This window comes from Bombina bombina, chromosome 6, assembly GCF_027579735.1.
Source record: "Bombina bombina isolate aBomBom1 chromosome 6, aBomBom1.pri, whole genome shotgun sequence".
NCBI lineage: Eukaryota > Metazoa > Chordata > Amphibia > Anura > Bombinatoridae > Bombina > Bombina bombina.
The window spans coordinates 28,262,560-28,283,939 of NC_069504.1; the positions used below are offsets into that span (position 1 = coordinate 28,262,560).

General features: G+C 40.8%; 1 protein-coding gene across 1 annotated transcript in view; it reads right to left on the bottom strand.

The window, feature by feature from the left end:
• LOC128664309 (cadherin-related family member 5-like) overlaps positions 1-21,380 on the bottom strand; it is an 86,411-nt gene that overhangs the window by 16,535 nt on the left and 48,496 nt on the right. Inside the window, exons 7-8 of the mRNA XM_053719148.1 lie at positions 13,881-13,959; positions 13,559-13,752 (exon numbers count right to left, since the gene is read on the bottom strand). Coding sequence (XP_053575123.1) covers positions 13,559-13,752; positions 13,881-13,959 — 273 coding nt within the window. The remainder of the gene's footprint in view (positions 1-13,558; positions 13,753-13,880; positions 13,960-21,380) is intronic.

Here is a 21,380-nt window from a genome sequence, read left to right on the forward strand (position 1 = left end):
AATACTTTGGGTTGTCTACTACACTACACTAAAGCTAAAATTAACTTTACAAGCTCCCTACAAGCTCCCTAATTAACCCCTTCACTGCTGGGCATAATACACGTGTTGTGCGCAGCGGCATTTAGCGGCCTTCTAATTTACAAAAAAGCAACGCCAAAGCCATATATGTCTGCTATTTCTGAACAAAGGGAATTCCAGGGAAGCTTTTACAACCATTTGTGCCATAATTGCACAAGCTGTTTGTAAATAATTTCAGTGAGAAACCTAAAATTGTGAAAAATGTAAAGTTTTTTTTTTATTTGATCGCATTTGGCAGTGAAATGGTGGCATGAAATATACCAAAATGGGCCTAGATCAATACTTTGGGTTGTCTACTACACTACACTAAAACTAAAATTAACCTTACAAGCTCCCTACAAGCTCCCTAATTAACCCCTTCACTGCTGGGCATAATACACGTGTGGTCCGCAGCGGCATTTAGCGGCCTTCTAATTTATCAAAAAGCAACACCAAAGCCATATATGTCTGCTATTTCTGAACAAAGGGAATCCCAGGGAAGCTTTTACAACCATTTGTGCCATAATTGCACAAGCTGTTTGTAAATAATTTCAGTAAGAAACCTAAAATTGTGAAAAATGTTAAGCTTTATATTTATTTGATCGCATTTGGCGGTGAAATGGTGGCATGAAATATACCAAAATGGGCCTAGATCAATACTTTGGGTTGTCTACTACACTACAGCTAAAATTAACCCTACAAGCTCCTTAATTAACCCCTTCACTGCTGGGCATAATACACGTGTGGTGCGCAGTGGCATTTAACAGCCTTCTAATTACCAAAAAGCAATGCCAATGCCATATAAGTCTGCTATTTCTGAACAAAGGGGATCCCAGAGAAGCATTTACCACCATTTATGCCATAATTGCACAAGCTGTTTGTAAATAATTTCAGTGAGAAACCTAAAGTTTGTGAAAAAGTTAGCGATTTTTTTTATTTGACCGCATTTGGCGGTGAAATGGTGGCATGAAATATACCAAAATGGGCCTAGATCAATAATTTGGGTTGTTTTTGTTTTTTTTAAAGTTCTTTATTTGAAGAACATACATCAACTTTCAATTCAATGTACATATACGTTAATGTAAACATCAACATCCTTGATATAAAACAGAGAATAAACCATTTATCTGAAGCAATGCATGCCTTCATTTTCTGTTAGTATTAACATTCCCCTCAGTCTTATTTCTCATCTCCCCCACCCACCTACCCACCTACCCCGAGGTGTCTCTATTCTCCTTGTCTGGGTTGGTGTGGTCCTCCACTATGTGATTGGACATACCTCTCAAAGTCAAGTTTCCATTCCCCTCTCAGTTGTGCCTCTAAGATAAAGGTAGTATTTCTTATTGGGTATAGTATTTGTAGCTGTTGTTCTTGATCCAATGAGTATAGGTATATTTTCCATTTGTTCATAAAACGTTTTGTGCGTGCCTGTGCGTCTACCAGAGTGTCTGCTTGCTCATATAGTAGTTGTTGGTGTATCTCTCTTTTAAGCTGTTGTAGGGTTGGGGCTCTTAAGGATGACTTTCCTTGCCTGTAAGATTGCATTGTGTGTGAAGGCTGTGTTCGATTTATTTGTATTTCTACATTCCAAGAAAACCAATGCCTGGGGTGTAAATGGTTCTAGTAGGATTCCCATTGACCTGAGCTAGTAATGAGTCATACCCCAAAATCTAACCAATTTGGGGCAGTCCCAAATCATATGCATTAATCCTGCATCCTCTTGAGCGCACCTTGGACAAGCTCCTATATAGTCAGTTTCCCATACTTTATATAGTTTCGGCGTCACATATGCCTTTTCAAGGAGCTTAATGTGGGATTTTCTAAGATCCATAGATAGAGTAGCATGCTGAACTCTCTCTATACTCTGTTTGACTTGTGCTGTAGTGATCTCTACATTTAGTAATGATGACAATCTATCACTAATATGTTTTTGGGTACTCTCGTTAATCGGTGCCATCAAGGCTTTGTAAATAGGAGTGATAGATGTGTTTCCTTGCGTGAACGAGTTACTCAATTGATACACTATGTGGTTACCGTCAGGAAATGCTTCGTGATCGAGGAGTGACGCTACATAGTGTCTGGCATGTAAGTATGCAAAATGGTGTGATTTTTGTAATGTATATGTGGACCGTGAGTGTTCGAATGTGCGTATTGTTTTTCCGTCGCCCTCTAATAATTTGTGTACCATGTCCAAACCCTTGTTCCCCCAATCTTTAAAGGTTTTTGTTGTCATACCTGGAATGAAATTGGGGTTCCCCTGTAATTGGATGTATTTAGATACCTCATGCTTGAATCCCAGGTTACTACATAGTTTCCTCCAGGCAAGTAGTGGTTGCTGGAAAAGAGCGTACTGCGGGAGGTGTTTCTCTACTTTTGCAGCTTTTAAATGAGGTAACATGGTGAGGGACCATGGGAAGGTTAAGTGTCTCTCTAAGTCAGGAATGGTGAAATAGTCTCTACCCGTAAGCCAGTCTAGGACGTATTTGGATTGTGCTGCCCAGCTGTAGAGTTCTATGTTTGGCACGGTCATGCCCCCAGAGTGGAATGAACTTCTCATCCTATCCGCTCGAATTCTATGTTTTTTGTTAGCCCAAATAGAGGAGAAGAGGAGGGAGTTCCAAAATGTCAGGTCTTCCCTACTGATTAAAAGAGGTAACATTTGTAATTTGTAGAGTAGTTTAGGGAAGAGAATCATTTTAATGAGTCCTATTCTACCTGATAACGTAAGGGGGAGTTTCGCCCAGTTCGCCACTAAGTTCGTGGCTTCTCTCTTTAACGATGTATAATTTATGCCATACCAATCTGCCGGGTTTAAAGCCAACTCTACTCCTAGGTATTTAAAGGTTTTCCCTGCCTGTTTGAAGTTATAGTGAAGGTCAAGGGCCCCTGTAGTGGGGGTCAGCCATATTACTTCTGTTTTGTCATTATTTATTTTATAGCCGGACACCTGACTGAAGTTTGCTATGATATCCATGATCTTAGGTACATTTAGGCTAGGGTTTTGCACATATAGGATCATATCGTCGGCAAAGAGTTATAGGTGGAGTCTGGCCGGTCCCACTTTAAGTCCTTCAGTCTGTGACCTCATTTTTACTGCTAGGGGCTCTAAGGCCAGATCAAAAAGCAGGGGTGACAGCGGGCACCCCTGCCTCGTGCCTCTTTCTAAGGTGAAGGGTTGGGATTGCGCTCTGTTGACTATGACCGCCGCCCGAGGAGTAGTATACAAGGCCTTCAGCGCTTTCACAAACGAACCCTCAATTCCAAACCTACCAAGGGTAAAAAACAAGTGTCCCCAGAGAACCTTGTCAAAGGCTTTTTCCGCCTCTACAAGTAGAACGCAAGCCTCATCTTCCTCCCTCAACCGGGTCCCCAATTTAGTGTTCCAATAGTGAGTTAGTAGTAGTTGAAGAGTTCTAACATTTTTGACAGCTGACCTTCCCTTAATGAACCCCGTCTGATCGGTGTGTATAACTCCCGGCATGACCAATGCCAATCTATTTGCCATGATTTTTGTTAATATTTTATAATCCGAGTTTATCAGTGAGATCGGACGATATGAAGCTGGGTTGAGGGGCTCTTTGTCTGGCTTAAGTATCAAGCTGATATTGGCCTCAGTGAATCTACTAGAGGAAATATCCAAAACTCCCAAGATGGCATTGAAGAGGTCTGACAGTACCCCTGCCACCTCTAGCTGAAGAATCTTGTAAAACTCCCCCGGGAGTCCATCAGGACCCGGGGCTTTCTCTGAAGGGAGGTTGCCAATGGCTTTCTCGACCTCTACTGTTAACATTGGGGCATTTAATGAATTTTTCTGACTTTCTGTAACTTGCGGCAGTGTCAGTGCTTCCCAAAAGGAGTCCCTATGTTTTAAGTCTATGTCCTGAGTCTTGTATAGGTTTGAGAAAAACCTGCCAAAGGCCTGTTGTATGTCGGTTGTGGTAGTGAGTGTAGAGTCCTGTACTCTTATTGCTGATATGATAGAGGATCGCCGTGTCAGCTTTGTTAGCCTAGCAAGCATCTTACCCGTCCTGTTGCCATGTCTATAGAACCTAGCATGTGCTTTTGTTATGTCTCTGGCCGCTCCCTGCAATAAGAAGGTATCCCTTAATGATTTAGTCTCTTTGTAGTGAATTCTATTAGCTACAGTGGGGCAGCGTAAGTAACGATTGCGTGCGTTAAGGAGTCGTTTCATTAGGAGCTCTTCCCTAAGTTTTTTCTGTTTCCTGATGTTAATGGCATAGGAAGTCACCATCCCCCTCAGGACTGCCTTTTTGATTTTCCCTCTGTGGGGGAACTCCAAACCTATGAGCCCTTTCGACCACACAGGGAACATTAACATTGGGAAGTTTCAATAACTGCGGCAGGGCTTGCTCTGCGAAATCAATAAGAGCCGAGCTAGGGATTGACTCAGGAAGGCCCACAACTCGGATGTTATTCCGTCTGGACCTATTTTCTAGGTCATCTAATTTTTCACGTAGGACTTGGTTCTGTCGCTGTAGTTGTGAGACATTCAGTGTCACCTCCCTTTGTTGACTCTCTGTATCCACCACTTTATGTTCCACTGCTGTAAGTCTTGTCGAAAACATCTTGAGATCTGTTGTAAGGGTATCTAGGCCTGTCTGTAGTTGCTCTATTTTCGGGAGGAATAGAGCCGAGAGCTATGATACTATTGGGTGTGTATCTTGCTGAGCTTGCTCAGTCCCTTCAGAGGTAGTAGTTGGTGTGGTATATATCTCAACTTGATTTTTGAGTCTCCTGTCTTGCTGGTGCTGCTTGCTGGCCATCTTGTCAGTTTGTTTGTTATACAGCGTAAAATATCTTTGCATACAGAGGTATGAGCGATGTAACGCCTGGTTCAGCAATGCAATAAACAGCAATCAGAGGGGGGTTAGTGGAAGTTCAGGACCAGCATATAGTTGCCGCAGAAGTATCTAGATATCACCCTATGGAGCCACACTCAGCCCAGTTATTGATATTCAAAAGTCAGAGACAACCTATGTTAATTAAAGAGAGCCATAAAGTGCATTAGGAGACTTTGGTTAAATCACAAATTACATTTGACTGAAGATGTTATGACGGGGGGTTTCTCAGGGGGAGTGCGTGTGGCCTACACCATCTTCATTGCTAGGATTGTTATGTGAGAAAAAGTTCTGTGGGTGTTACAGGCAATTGTGTGTCTCTACCTTTCTCACCCTCTCCGCCCTCGCTTCTTTAATTTGAATCCTTCCCCTGCTTAGTATAGAGGTTCCCAGGGAGGTAAAGTAAAACGGCCCACACGCTGTCTCAGCAGTTCTGTATCTCAGATTGCGTGTTAATTTTAGTAGTGCAAAAAAAATTTAATCTGCTGCAGTATGAAAAAAGAGGGCTTAGAGCTGTGAGGTGAGCAATCCCTGTACTGCGGCAATCTTTATATGTATTGCGCTGCTTAGCTTAGGTCCTCGTTCGAGGTACTCACTGTGTGTCTGTCCCTTCAGCCTCGAGGCAAGATGGCGGCTGCCAGCCTATTGCGCAGTTTGTCTTCAGGGAGTTGCGCTGTGCGTGGTAGTTTTGTGGGCCGATTTCCAACAATATGAGGCTGTGGTAAGTCGGATCAGTGGTCCTCCTATCTCCCCTGATGTTTTGGGGCTTTCTCCTATTTCCTCCGGTCACCGCCGTGACCTCTTGCCAGCTGTTTAGCAAAGTGACTTGCCAGCGAGGGAGCCGATGAATCTTGCTCCTTGCTTCACTAAGTCCAGGGAGGTCCAGAGAGGTGACTCTGCCAAGGAATGTAGCTTGTCGGGCAAATTATGAGATTTATACTCAGATTTAGGAGCTTGAATACTCGGAGCTCACCAAACCTGCTCCCATCCGTTGCGCCTGCCCACCGGAAGTCTACTTTGGGTTGTTTAGAAACTATTTAGCATGGGTGTTTTTTGGTGGTGTTAGATGTGTAACAGATTTTGGGGGTCAAAGTTAGATAAAGTGTGTTTTTTTTCCATTTTTTTCATCATATTTTATAAAATTTTTTATAGTAAATTATAAGATATGATGAAAATAATGGTATCTTTAGAAAGTCCATTTAATGGCGAGAAAAACGGTATATAATATGTGTGGGTACAGTAAATGAGTATGAGGAAAATTACAGCTAAACACAAAGAAGCCTACTTATCAAGCTGTAAGGATTCCTCGCTATTACTCTATCTGGCTGTACCTTTAAGGATCACTACCTCCTCCCTTTATAAGGAACTTCCTCCCAGCACTTCCTTGCTGGTTAATTGAAGTCTCTAAAGGATCTTCAGCACAGTCAGCCTTACAGAGGTTTACATTTTTCAAGTGAATTTTCCTTTACCTCCTTTGCAGCTACCGGCTTCCTGACATTCTGTTACCAAACTAAAGATTACAGCATCCGCTCTGCTACCCAAACAGCGTAACCTGTTCTTTCAACTTGGCACCGTTCCAGTTCCATCCTAAGTCGCTGAATATGTCATCAGCTACGGCCGCTGTGCGGTAAGCTTGTCTCTCTCCCTGCAGCTCTGTTCACTGTATCGCCGGAACTCCTCTTTCCTGATCCTTTGCTTGCTAAAGCATTTAGCAACCTCCAAACTTTTCCACTGACTCAAGCTACATGAACTAAACCTGGGACTTAAGGTACTGTCATTTACTTGTTCAATATCTTTATTAAAAGCCTTACTGTTTCTTGCTGTTATTGCACCTCCCTGATTTCAGTATAAACTGTGTTTGGCTTATAACAATTCATATATGTAGCTTAGGAAACATATTATTTTCTATGAAGTTACATGTGTGATACACACTACACTTTGTCTCACATTATTACATATCAGAATGCCTGGGCGACTTATTTACCTTTGGCAGAGTTTGTGCATAACAACCATGTAAGTTCTTCCACTGGTTTCAGCCCCTTTTTCATCAACTATGGACTCCATCCTCGTCATGATCTTTTACCTAAAATCGATTCTCCATGTCCTCTGGTGAACGATACGGTGAATGACATTTCACGCATTTTCTCTTCTGCACGGGCTCATATCCTTGAAGCCCAGGCCTCCCAGAGTAAATATTATAACCTACGCCATAGGGACAGTCCTCAGTATGCAGTTGGACAGCGGGTCTGGCTCTCCACTAAGAACTTAAAGTTACACTATCCCTGTAGGAAGTTGAGTAGGACTTACATTGGTCCTTTTGTTATCACCTCCATGTGTAACCCGGTTACTGTTACTTTGGATCTTCCACCCTCTTTGCGGGTGCATCCCACCTTCCACATTTCCTTGGTGAAACCCTGTACCTCTACTGTGCCTACTCCCATTCTACAGCCTGACGGGGTGGGTTTGGATCCTCAGGAGGAATACCAAGTTCATAGTATCCTTGATTCCCGTCTTCTCCGTGGTCAACTCTACTACCTGGTCCATTGGTTGGGTTATGGTCATGAGGAGGATTCCTGGGAGCCGGCCTCTAACCTCTCTGCTCCTCGTCTTGTCTCCCTCTTCCATCGGAGACACCCAGATAGACCTCGTCCGTGAAACCTCGCTGTGGTTTCCTTGGTGGGGGGCCTATGTAAGGATTCCTCGCTATTACTCTATCTGGCTGTACCTTTAAGGATCACTACCTCCTCCCTTTATAAGGAACTTCCTCCCAGCACTTCCTTGCTGGTTAATTGAAGTCTCTAAAGGATCTTCAGCACAGTCAGCCTTACAGAGGTTTACATTTTTCAAGTGAATTTTCCTTTACCTCCTTTGCAGCTACCGGCTTCCTGACATTCTGTTACCAAACTAAAGATTACAGCATCCGCTCTGCTACCCAAACAGCGTAACCTGTTCTTTCAACTTGGCACCGTTCCAGTTCCATCCTAAGTCGCTGAATATGTCATCAGCTACGGCCGCTGTGCGGTAAGCTTGTCTCTCTCCCTGCAGCTCTGTTCACTGTATCGCCGGAACTCCTCTTTCCTGATCCTTTGCTTGCTAAAGCATTTAGCAACCTCCAAACTTTTCCACTGACTCAAGCTACATGAACTAAACCTGGGACTTAAGGTACTGTCATTTACTTGTTCAATATCTTTATTAAAAGCCTTACTGTTTCTTGCTGTTATTGCACCTCCCTGATTTCAGTATAAACTGTGTTTGGCTTATAACAATTCATATATGTAGCTTAGGAAACATATTATTTTCTATGAAGTTACATGTGTGATACACACTACACTTTGTCTCACATTATTACATATCAGAATGCCTGGGCGACTTATTTACCTTTGGCAGAGTTTGTGCATAACAACCATGTAAGTTCTTCCACTGGTTTCAGCCCCTTTTTCATCAACTATGGACTCCATCCTCGTCATGATCTTTTACCTAAAATCGATTCTCCATGTCCTCTGGTGAACGATACGGTGAATGACATTTCACGCATTTTCTCTTCTGCACGGGCTCATATCCTTGAAGCCCAGGCCTCCCAGAGTAAATATTATAACCTACGCCATAGGGACAGTCCTCAGTATGCAGTTGGACAGCGGGTCTGGCTCTCCACTAAGAACTTAAAGTTACACTATCCCTGTAGGAAGTTGAGTAGGACTTACATTGGTCCTTTTGTTATCACCTCCATGTGTAACCCGGTTACTGTTACTTTGGATCTTCCACCCTCTTTGCGGGTGCATCCCACCTTCCACATTTCCTTGGTGAAACCCTGTACCTCTACTGTGCCTACTCCCATTCTACAGCCTGACGGGGTGGGTTTGGATCCTCAGGAGGAATACCAAGTTCATAGTATCCTTGATTCCCGTCTTCTCCGTGGTCAACTCTACTACCTGGTCCATTGGTTGGGTTATGGTCATGAGGAGGATTCCTGGGAGCCGGCCTCTAACCTCTCTGCTCCTCGTCTTGTCTCCCTCTTCCATCGGAGACACCCAGATAGACCTCGTCCGTGAAACCTCGCTGTGGTTTCCTTGGTGGGGGGCCTATGTAAGGATTCCTCGCTATTACTCTATCTGGCTGTACCTTTAAGGATCACTACCTCCTCCCTTTATAAGGAACTTCCTCCCAGCACTTCCTTGCTGGTTAATTGAAGTCTCTAAAGGATCTTCAGCACAGTCAGCCTTACAGAGGTTTACATTTTTCAAGTGAATTTTCCTTTACCTCCTTTGCAGCTACCGGCTTCCTGACATTCTGTTACCAAACTAAAGATTACAGCATCCGCTCTGCTACCCAAACAGCGTAACCTGTTCTTTCAACTTGGCACCGTTCCAGTTCCATCCTAAGCCGCTGAATACGTCATCAGCTACGGCCGCTGTGCGGTAAGCTTGTCTCTCTCCCTGCAGCTCTGTTCACTGTATCGCCGGAACTCCTCTTTCCTGATCCTTTGCTTGCTAAAGCATTTAGCAACCTCCAAACTTTTCCACTGACTCAAGCTACATGAACTAAACCTGGGACTTAAGGTACTGTCATTTACTTGTTCAATATCTTTATTAAAAGCCTTACTGTTTCTTGCTGTTATTGCACCTCCCTGATTTCAGTATAAACTGTGTTTGGCTTATAACAATTCATATATGTAGCTTGGGAAACATATTATTTTCTATGAAGTTACATGTGTGATACACACTACACTTTGTATCACATTAATACATAAGCCGTCAACTTTATTGCATTCGACGGCACCAATACGCTCGCCTGACATCGCCTAACATCGTGGCCGCGGACCTGAATATACTCTCCATATTTATATAAAAAGCTGTCAAAAAGCCGTGCACCAAGTACGGGGCGATGAGCAGCGGACTGTTGTTTACTAACAGTCATCGTTCTCGCTGCTATTCGGCTTTTCCCCAGCTTTATTTATATCCTGTTACTAAACACCGCCACTATACTAAAATGTTTAACCCCAATTCCGCCGCTCCCCGACACCGCCGCAACTAACTAAATGTATTAACCCCTATCCCTCCACTCCCGGAGCCCACCGCAACTAAATAAAGTTATTAACCCCTAAACCCCTGGCCTCCACATCACTACCACTTACTAAACCTATTAACCCCTAAACCGCCGCTATTCCAATCAGCCAATAGAATGCGAGCTCAATCCTATTGGCTGATTGGATCAGCCAATAGGATGAAAGCTCAATAATATTGGCTGATTGCAACAGCCAATAGAATTTTTTCAACCTTAATTCCGATTGGCTGATAGAATTCTATCAGCCAATCGGAATCTAAGGGATGCCATCTTGGATGACGTCATTTAAAGGGAAACCTCATTGTAAAGAAGACGTCAAAAGAAGAGGATGCTCCACGCCGGATGTCTTGAAGATGGAGCCGCTCCTCGCCGGATGGATGAAGATAGAAGATGCCGTCTGGATGAAGACTTCTGCCCGGTTGGATGAAGACTTCGGCCCGCTTGGATCAAGACTTCTGCCAGCTTCGCTGAGGACTTCTGCCGATTCGTTGAGGATAGATGTCGGGTCTTCAGAAACTGTAAGTGGATCTTCGGGGGTTAGTGTTAGGTTTTTTTAAGGGTTTATTGGGTGGGTTTTAATTTTAGATTAGGGATTGGGCAAGGAAAAAGAGCTAAATGTCCTTATTTGGGGGGTTGGTTGTGTGGGTGGTGGGTTTTACTGTTGGGGGAGTATTTGTATTTTTATTTACAGTTAAAAGAGCTGATTTCTTTGGGGCAATGCCCTGCAAAAGGCCCTTTTAAGGGCCATTGGTAGTTTATTATAGGCTAGAGTTTTTTATTTTTATTTTTGGGGGGCTTTTCTATTTTCATAGGGCTATTAGATTAGGTGTAATTAGTTTAAATATTTCATCATTAATTTTTTATTTTGTGTAACTTAGTGTTTATTTTTTTTTGTAACTTAGTGTTTGTTATTTTGTGTAACTTAGTGTTTGTTATTTTGTGTAACTTAATTGTTAGTTTTTTTTAGCTTTGTAATTTTTAATAGTAGATTTAAATTATTTGAGTAGGGTTAGGTTTTTAACTATATAATATATTTAATTTAATTTGTAGTTTAATGTAATTTTAGTATAACAGTTAATGTAGATTAATTATTAGTTTAATATAGTTTAATGTAATTTTAGTATAATAGTTAGGGTAGATTAATTAATAGTTTAATATAGTTTAATGTAATTTTAGTATAATAGTTAGGGTAGGTTAATTATTAGTTTAATATAGTTTAATTTAAATCTAAAGGTAAGTTTAAATTTATTATAAGATAGGGATGAGTTAATATTTAATGTAAAGTTAAGGGGTTGTTATATTTAGGGGTTAATAGGTTAATTTAGTTTATGGCGATGTGGGGGGCTGGCGGTTTAGGGGTTAATAGGTTTAGTAAGTGGTAGTGATGTGGGAGGTCAGGGGTTTAGGGGTTAATAACTTTATGTAGTTGAGGTGGGCTCCAGGAGAGGAGGGGTAGGGGTTAATATTTAGGTGGTGGCGGGGTCCGGGAGCGGCGGGATAGGGGTTAATACTTTTATGTAGGTGGCGGCGGTGTCGGGCAGTAGATTAGGGGTTAATAACGTTATGTAGGTTTTGGCAATGTAGGGGCCGGCAGATTAGGGGTGTTTAGATTCGGAGTACATGTTAGGGTGTTAGATGTAAACATAACTTTTATTCTCCCATAGGAATCAATGTGATATCTGGCAGCAGCGAACATAAGCTTTCACTGCTTTCAGACTCCCATTGATTCCTATGGCATCCGCGGCCTCCTGGGCGGCGAATTGAAAAGCAGGTACACTGAGCCGGAATAGTGGCGAGCGTACCTGTTAGATATTTGTTAACTAGCAAAAGTAGTCAGATTTTGTATTCAGAACATCTGTAGTGACGTAAGCATCGATCTGTGTCAGACTGGGACCGGCGGATCGCATGTTACGTCACAGATTTCAACTTTTGCCGGTCTGTAGGCTTTGAAAAATGAGGCGAATCAAGCTCGCCACAATTACGCTGCAGAATTCCAGCATATTTGCGGTTGACGGCTTGATAAATAGGCCTCAAACACTGCAGAAATGCCAAAAATAGCCCTGGTCCCAAACGGTCAGAAAATGGAAAAAAACTGTGGGCCTTAAGGGGTTAAAAAGATGAAGTTATTTACAAAAGCAAATCGTATGCTGGACCTGTAAACCTTTAGAATATTATATTAAAGCGATATTGTAGTTAACATTTTCTTTGCTTCATCTAAAAAAAAATATTATTTGTAGTTTTGTCCTCGTACTGAATAAACCAAAGTCTCTTATCCTAATAACAGACGCTTATCCCTCTCCCCCAATAAATCAGAGGCAGCAGAGTAGGAAGTACATAAGGAATATCCTGCAGTATTTGCTTCATCTCAGACTAGAACGTCTCTAAGGAGCAGAGCCTTGTAATCTGAATTCTGCCTTACTGATCTTATGTATTGTGCTGCAGAATCAGTTGCCACGTTAAACATAATGATATTAGTTGTAATAACAAATGTACTTATAAATAGTTTGACATGTGTAAATGCTGCTCTTTGTGATATGAGTGACATATTACTTATGCATAATATGGTCCTTTAAGACATTTTCCAGTGTATGTGATTTAAAAAGAGCTATTTTAGATTGGCACCTTTACCCCATACAGTGCCGGCCTTGGTGCTTATCATGCAGGAGTCTGATTGGCAGGTCAGCAAGTGACCAGAACCTACACACATATCAGTGTATATACAGAATAATAGACTGGCACATGATGTTTGTGCAAGATATCAACCTTGGAATTAGTAAAGACATTGGGCCAATTTATCAAGTGTCGGGCGGGCATGATTCGCTGTAGAGAATCATGTCCACCCGGCATCGCTACATGCTGACAGCATACGCTGTCGGCATTTAACATTGCACAAGCAGTTCTTGTGAAATGCTTGTGCAATGTCCCCCCCTGCACATTTGCAGCCACTAGCTAGGGGTGTCAATTATCCAGATAGGATCGGATTGGGATGATTGCAGTCTGCCACCTAAAAGGCGAGCCGGAAACTTCGGGCAGATTCAGCAGCATCTGCTGCTTGTTAAATCCGGCCCAAAGGGCCTAATGATCAAAAATGTACAAGAATTACACAGCATTTTGGGGCTTCTTTTTTGAGCATTAAATTATAATGTATGTGTCTCTCTCATCCAGAAGCTGAAGAGTGTGATAAACAGCTCTCAAGGTAAAAATTGCCTTTCAAAAATTGTTTGAGGACCGTATAATACTGATGAGACTTCTAGATAATCTTTTCTGATAAGAAAGCTTTATGTTACATTAGGAAACAGAACTGAAATTGGTAGTAATTTAAATGTCTGTGTAATTTATGAATGTGACAAACTCTTTAATAGAATTGTATTTAAATTTGCACCTAGTGTTTCACATGGAGATGTTTATAATTCTATAGATATGAAAACATAACATAAAAAAAGAGAAAAGAAAGAATGTGTTGGAGGATAGAAAAGTTAATCACAAAAACATAAAATGAATAATACGGACTAATCTGATAAAGTCAAGAAAATGGCACTGAAAAGGAAATGAAGAAAATGAGAATTGCGTTTGTGTCCTACCACACTTGGGTGCTTCTCGGTCACTAGGGATGTCCGGCTCATTTGCTGCTGCTGCTGACGATGACCCTTCACTATCCGAATAAGGAGGCAAAGCATGGCCGCAAACAAGAAAATGAGAACCCCCAATCCGCCTGCCAGAATGGGGAGGTCAGGTAAAGTGAAGATTGGCTGTGATTCAGAAGGGTCCCGAGGGGCTGAGAAAGCAATGACAAAGAATCAGTTTTAAACAGAGACTAAAGCAACATGGAGACTCTTAAGGACAGTGAGGTCCTCAGGGTTATAGCAGACAGTAACTGGTTATACAGATAAAGTGCCTTATTACCTGCCTGCCCATGAGCCAGCACCTTTACAGTTACCGAGCAGTTTGCAGTTTCTCCTGACTCTTCATCTCGTGCAATTACCTTATGACAAATAAAGAAGAAAAAGGTCTGAAGTTTCATTCCAAAAACGGAAATATTAAGCTAATAGCATATTAAATAGAGCAAATACATTTATGGCAGAATTAACAGTCACATCTTTATCTAACCCTCCCAATTAACAAATCTTATGTGAACTTCTTCTGTCTAGTTGTCTGCTATATGTCATTGTCATGCAATATGTCTGCTACTTGTCATTGTCAGGCAATATGTCTGCTATATGTCATTGTCATGCAATATGTCTGCTACATGTCATTGTCAGGCAATATGTCTGCTACTTGTCATTGTCAGGTAATATGTCTGCTACTTGTCATTGTCAGGCAATATGTCTGCTATATGTCATTGTCAGGCAATATGTCTGCTACTTGTCATTGTCAGGCAATATGTCTGCTACATGTCATTGTCAGGCAATATGTCTGCTACTTGTCATTGTCAGGTAATATGTCTGCTACTTGTTATTGTCAGGCAATATGTCTGCTACTTGTTATTGTCAGGCAATATGTCTGCTATATGTTATTGTCAGGATATATGTCTGCTACTTGTCATTGTCATGCAATATGTCTGCTACTTGTCATTGTCATGCAATATGTCTGCTACTTGTCATTGTCAGGTAATATGTCTGCTACTTGTCATTGTCATGCAATATGTCTGCTACTTGTCATTGTCAGGTAATATGTCTGCTACTTGTTATTGTCAGGCAATATGTCTGCTACTTGTTATTGTCAGGCAATATGTCTGCTACATGTCATTGTCAGGCAATATGTCTGCTATATGTTATTGTCAGGCAATATGTCTGCTACTTGTCATTGTCAGGCAATATGTCTGCTATATGTCATTGTCAGGCAATATGTCTGCTACATGTCATTGTCAGGCAATATGTCTGCTATATGTCATTGTCAGGCAATATGTCTGCTACTTGTCATTGTCAGGCAATATGTCTGCTATATGTTATTGTCAGGCAATATGTCTGCTATATGTTATTGTCAGGCAATATGTCTGCTACTGGTCATTGTCATGCAATATGTCTGCTACTGGTCATTGTCATGCAATATGTCTGCTACTTGTCATTGTTAGGTAATATGTCTGCTACTTGTCATTGTCAGGCAATATGTCTGCTATATGTCATTGTCAGGCAATATGTCTGCTACTTGTCATTGTCAGGTAATATGTCTGCTACTTGTCATTGTGAGGCAATATGTCTGTTATATGTTATTGTCAGGCAATATGTCTGCTACTTGTCATTGTCAGGCAATATGTCTGCTATATGTTATTGTCAGGCAATATGTCTGCTACATGTCATTGTCTGGCAATATGTCTGCTACTTGTCATTGTCAGGCAATATGTCTGCTATATGTCATTGTCAGGCAATATGTCTGCTACTTGTCATTGTCAGGTAATATGTCTGCTACTTGTTATTGTCAGGTAATATGTCTGCTACTTGTCATTGTCAGGCAATATGTCTGCTACTTGTCATTGTCAGGCAATATGTCTGCTACATGTCATTGTCAGGCAATATGTCTGCTATATGTTATTGTCAGGTAATATGTCTGCTACTTGTCATTGTCAGGCAATATGTCTGCTACTTGTCATTGTCAGGTAATATGTCTGCTATATGTTATTGTCAGGTAATATGTCTGCTACTTGTCATTGTCAGGCAATATGTCTGCTATATGTTATTGTCAGGTAATATGTCTGCTACATGTCATTGTCTGGCAATATGTCTGCTACTTGTCATTGTCAGGTAATATGTCTGCTACTTGTCATTGTCAGGCAATATGTCTGCTACTTGTTATTGTCAGGCAATATATCTGCTACTTGTTATTGTCAGGCAATATGTCTGCTACTTGTTATTGTCAGGCAATATGTCTGCTAACCAAACAAACAGATGAAGAGATAGTACCAAAATAATTTAAATAATACAAAGTGCTGGCTACCTGGTAAATAGAATTATATACTGGATATAGAGGAGAGAGACAGAACTGCACCAAATTAAGATGCAGTTCAAAGACCAGGATATAAAGCAAAACACACTATAATAATAAATTAAGTACTCAAGTAAATCAAAAGAATGTGCAATTTATTAAATAACAAATTTCTAAATAATCAAACAATAACTAATTGCTTTAGTAAATTTCAATTAAGAAATACAGCAGCAAAAAACACATACCAACACCCCCACATTTACACACAATGGACAAACAGACAATTCACATGGGCCCCACTTGCAACACAGAACTAAACCTAAGCCGGCAAATAAAAGTTCATGGCAGCAAACTATCTTATGAAGATGGAAAATGACATGACACGACAGCAAATCAATGCGGTGAATGAATGACTGATGCTGATGACAAGGAATAATCAATATGAACTGTTCATTAATATGGATGATGAATAAAAAGATGGGTTGAATGAATTAAATGGTTAATGATGGAGATGACCATACATCCAGTGACTTAGGTAAAGTTGCAGGTGTAAAATAAAAGGACAAAACAGCAGCCAGTATGTCAAATAACAAATAGGTGGAGAAGTGTGGCGGACGTGTTGCAAATAAAAGTTCAAATGAAAGTTCCTGATGGGGGCGAGTATTTAACAAGAAGGTAAGGCACATGGAAGGCACAATACAATACTCAAAGCCCCTGATGCAGATCACTCATGCGATCCTCCAGATTATACTCACGACTGCTTCACACAACCGACCACCAACTCTCTGACCGGCAGAGACCACAAGTCACTCATACTGGACTATGCTGTTCTGCATCCACATGATAGGGGTAACCCACGGCAAACCACGCTGCTCATCGACGCGTCCTATTGCGCGTTTCACTCCCGATCTGCAGCAGAGAGCTTCTTCCGAGTTGTGACGTTTCACGTCATAGCGTCTCTTTTTATTGGTAGTCAAACTGTTAAACCAATGCGTACATTAGTATGCCTATAAAGCGGCCACCTTGTAATTTCAGATCACCAATCTTAAAGGGGAATCGCCATAAATGTAATAAACAGGCATAGAATTAGGATAACATTATAAACTGATACCAATCCATGCAAAACAAACAGACAAAAACACAAGGACAAATACTTATCATCAAAAAATAAAAAATAAAAATAAAAAAAAATAAAAAATAATAAATAATAAAATAGTAACAAATAATAAATAAAACCTATGTTAGATAGATTAATAGACAGTAGTTAACCATACTACTAAACAATTTAATTTCAACATTGCGTGCAGTGGCTAGTTGATAGACAAGATGATAATAAGTGAATATTAGTTACACATATATCAAATACTATTTTAAATAAGCAATTAATTCTTTTTAATCAAATTCCAATAATTTTGTACCCCCACTTCATAATCGTGTGTGGGGAACTGGGCCGGCCATACAGGGTGGCACCAAGTATCTGAGAGCAAGGAGGAAGGCAACGCTGGTGCACAGACCACATCAAAATGTGGACATAATGAATTACATTTAAAATGAAGAGCGGATATTTTGATACATAAACACAGTGGATCTATTTTTTAGGGAGAAAAGATACAAACTCCAATTTTTCGTTTAGTCCAATAGGGGACAGGGTTTTAAGATGGTAAATCCACTGTGCCTCTTTTTGGAGGAGGATGGTGTCAATATCCCCTCCTCTTCTATGTGGGTTCACCTTTTCAATTCTTATAAACTCCAAACCATCAAGTTTGGAGTCATGGTATCTAGCAAAATGTCTTGCAATTGGGCTATCTACATCTACATTTTTAATATCATTGCGATGTTCATAAATTCTTGTTCTGAATTCCCTATAGGTCAAGTGCAAGATAGAAGATAGATAATACCCGTGCTAGAGCAATTGATGAAAGATCTAATCTGGTAATTTCTCTGTGTGGTGGTTTCAAAATTTTTTGTTCTTTTGACAAAAGAACAAGCCGCACAATGACCACAGGGAGAGCATCCTACTATGCTTTGAGAGTGGCTTACTAGCCAATTTTGAGGTGCTGATTTAACAAATTCACTTTTGACCAACAGGTCCTTAAGGTTATTCGCTCTCCGTGCGGTCATAGACGGAAAATCTTCAATACAATCAGACAGGTCCTCATCCTGAGTCAGCAAATGCCAGTTATTTTTAAGTATCATTTTCAATTTATCCCAATGGGAATTAAATTTGGTTATAAACCGCACGTTGCTGTCCACAGGGGGTTGGATCTTTTGACTATAAAGAAGATTAGATCTTTCCTGCATCAATGCCCGATGTCTTGCTTTCTTCAAAGTCCTTTTCGAATAGCCCCTTGCTAGAAATCTTTCCATCATCTCTGAGGCTTGTTTGTTGAATGTATGGGTGTCTGAACATGTCCTATGTAATCGTAAAAATTGTCCATAAGGGATACTGTTTTTTAGATTCTTAGGATGGTGGCTACTGCCTAATAAGACACTATTTGACGCAGTGGGTTTTCTGTACACTTCTGTGTGAACCTGATTGCCTTTTTTACTTATAAGCAAATCCAAAAAACTAATACTGGAGTAGCTACTAGTACATGTCAGGAAGATGTTAAACTTATTTTTATTAAGTATTTCTACAAATTCCTGTAGTTCCTCCACAGTACCTTCCCATAAGATAAGTATGTCATCCACGTACCGAATCCATAGGGTCACATTTGCCTCCACCCATGCCGCCAGATCTCCAAACACAACCTGGTTCTCCCAAAATCCTCTAAGTTGCCTGTAATATTTCCCATTCAACATGAATATATTATTTTTAAGTACGAAATCCAAGAGCTGAATTACAAATTCGGTATGCATGTTAAAATCATTACCCCTTGTTTTCAAAAAGCTCTCACTTGCTTGTATCCCTATGTTATGAGGGATTGAGGAATATAATGATTCCACATCTAATGACACCAAAAGTGTCGTTTCTGAGATTACAATACCATCAATTTTCCTGAGTAAAGGTCCTCAACTCAGGTAAGAAGGGCTTCAGGAAGGAATCCACGTATTGACTAATGCCTTCAGTAGGACCTCCTATGCCCGATATGATTGGGCGTCCAGGGGGTTTGGATGCTGATTTGTGCAGCTTCGGTATCCAGTAGAATACGGGTACCTTGGGTTTATCACTGTACGGAAAGCCCTGCTCCTAACTCGTTATGAGACCATTTCTTCTTGCATCGTTGAGCAAGAACAATAGCTCATTATTAGATTTTAAGAAAGTATCGTGAGATACATTTTGATACTGTTCAGTGTCCCTCAATTGCCTATTGGCCTCTTCAATGTAGTATGCTTGATCAAGAATGACTACATTTCCGCCTTTATCAGCCGGCTTTATCACCAGCTCATTATGTCTCATTAACTCTTCAAGAGCAAGACGTTCTGCACGAGTGAGATTATCATTAATTACTCCAGTGAGTTGGATCTGTTCCAACTCCACAGATACGTTTTTACAAATGTAGCTATACTGTGAATAGTTGAAAAGCTAGGCATATACATGGATTTCCTCTTGAGGCCAGTCTTAGGTTTAATTTCTGTCCTTACAGTGTCATTTTGATCTGTTAACAGTTGTTTCGTCTTTTTAAAAGTAGAAAAAGACGAAAGTTGATAAGAGATCAGGAGGACTACCGCAGGGACAGGGTTTACATTTACAGAAACAGGTCCTACACAAGAAACTACTACGACTCAGGGACTGACAATGAAAAACCGACTCAATCTGTAAGTAATAGTGAACAGATCCCTTTAGGGGAAGGAATAGAAGGGGAGGGAGGATTAACCTCGCAACAGAGATCCCAAAGAAACAGAAGAGGGGGAGGTGGGAACATACAATCCAACAACAGACGGTATCATATGATAACCCGCAACCGTTACGGTACAATTGAGTGAAACTAATGATAATAATTCTCTCCTTGGTGACCACCCCTTTGAAAATATGAACATTATTAACTTGTCAAAGTTTAATCTTAAACTTCATCATATCAAACTACTAGAAAAAGGATTGAGTTTTTGTCCCAGTGCTAAATTAGATGTATTTGAAGTGACAAAAGATCTTCACTTATTTGCACGCAAACTAGCGCTTCATAAAATAATGAAACCTAGGACGACAATTGACCTAACAGATAGGAAAGAAAGAGAAGCCATTAACACACTCGAACAACTGTTAACAGATCAAAATGACACTGTAAGAACAGAAATTAAACCTAAGACTGGCCTCAAGAGGAAATCCATGTATATGCCTAGCTTTTCAACTATTCCCAGTATAGCTACATTTGTAAAAAACATATCTGTGGAGTTGGAACAGATCCAACTCACTGGAGTAATTAATGATAATCTCACTCGTGCAGAACGTCTTGCTCTTGAAGAGTTAATGAGACATAATGAGCTGGTGATAAAGCCGGCTGATAAAGGCGGAAATGTAGTCATTCTTGATCAAGCATACTACATTGAAGAGGCCAATAGGCAATTGAGGGACACTGAACAGTATAAAAATGTATCTCACGATACTTTCTTAAAATCTAATAATGAGCTATTGTTCTTGCTCAACGATGCCAGAAGAAATGGTCTCATAACGAGTCAGGAGCAGGGTTTTCTGTACAGTGATAAACCCAAGGTACCTGTATTCTACTGGATACCGAAGCTGCACAAATCAGCATCCAAACCCCCTGGACGCCCAATCATATCGGGCATAGGAGGTCCTACTGAAGGCATTAGTCAATACGTGGATTCCTTCCTGAAGTCTTTCTTACCTGAGTTGAGGACCTTTACTCAAGATTCAATTGATGCTATCAGGAAAATTGATGGTATTGTAATTAATCTCAGAAACGACACTTTTGGTGTCTTTAGATGTGGAATCATTATATTCCTCAATCCCTCATAACATAGGGATACAATCATGTGAGAGCTTTTTGAAAACAAGGGGTAATGATTTTAACATGCATACCGAATTTGTAATTCAGCTCTTGGATTTCGTACTTAAAAATAATATATTCATGTTGAATGGGAAATATTACAGGCAACTTAGAGGTACCGCCATGGGGGCCACATGTGCCCCCACCTATGCATGCCTACACCTGGGATTTTGGGAGAACCAGGTTGTGTTTGGAGATCTGGCGGCATGGGTGGAGGCACATGTGACCCTATGGATTCGGTACATGGATGACATACTTATCTTATGGGAAGTTACTGTGGAGGAACTACAGGAATTTGTAGAAATACTTAATAAAAATAAGTTTAACATCTTCCTGACATGTACTAGTAGCTACTCCAGTATTAGTTTTTTGGATTTGCTTATAAGTAAAAAAGGCAATCAGGTTCACACAGAAGTGTACAGAAAACCCACTGCGTCAAATAGTGTCTTATTAGGCAGTAGCCACCATCCTAAGACCTAGATTTGGAGTTTGGCGGTAGCCGTGAAAACCAGCGTTAGAGGCTCCTAACGCTGGT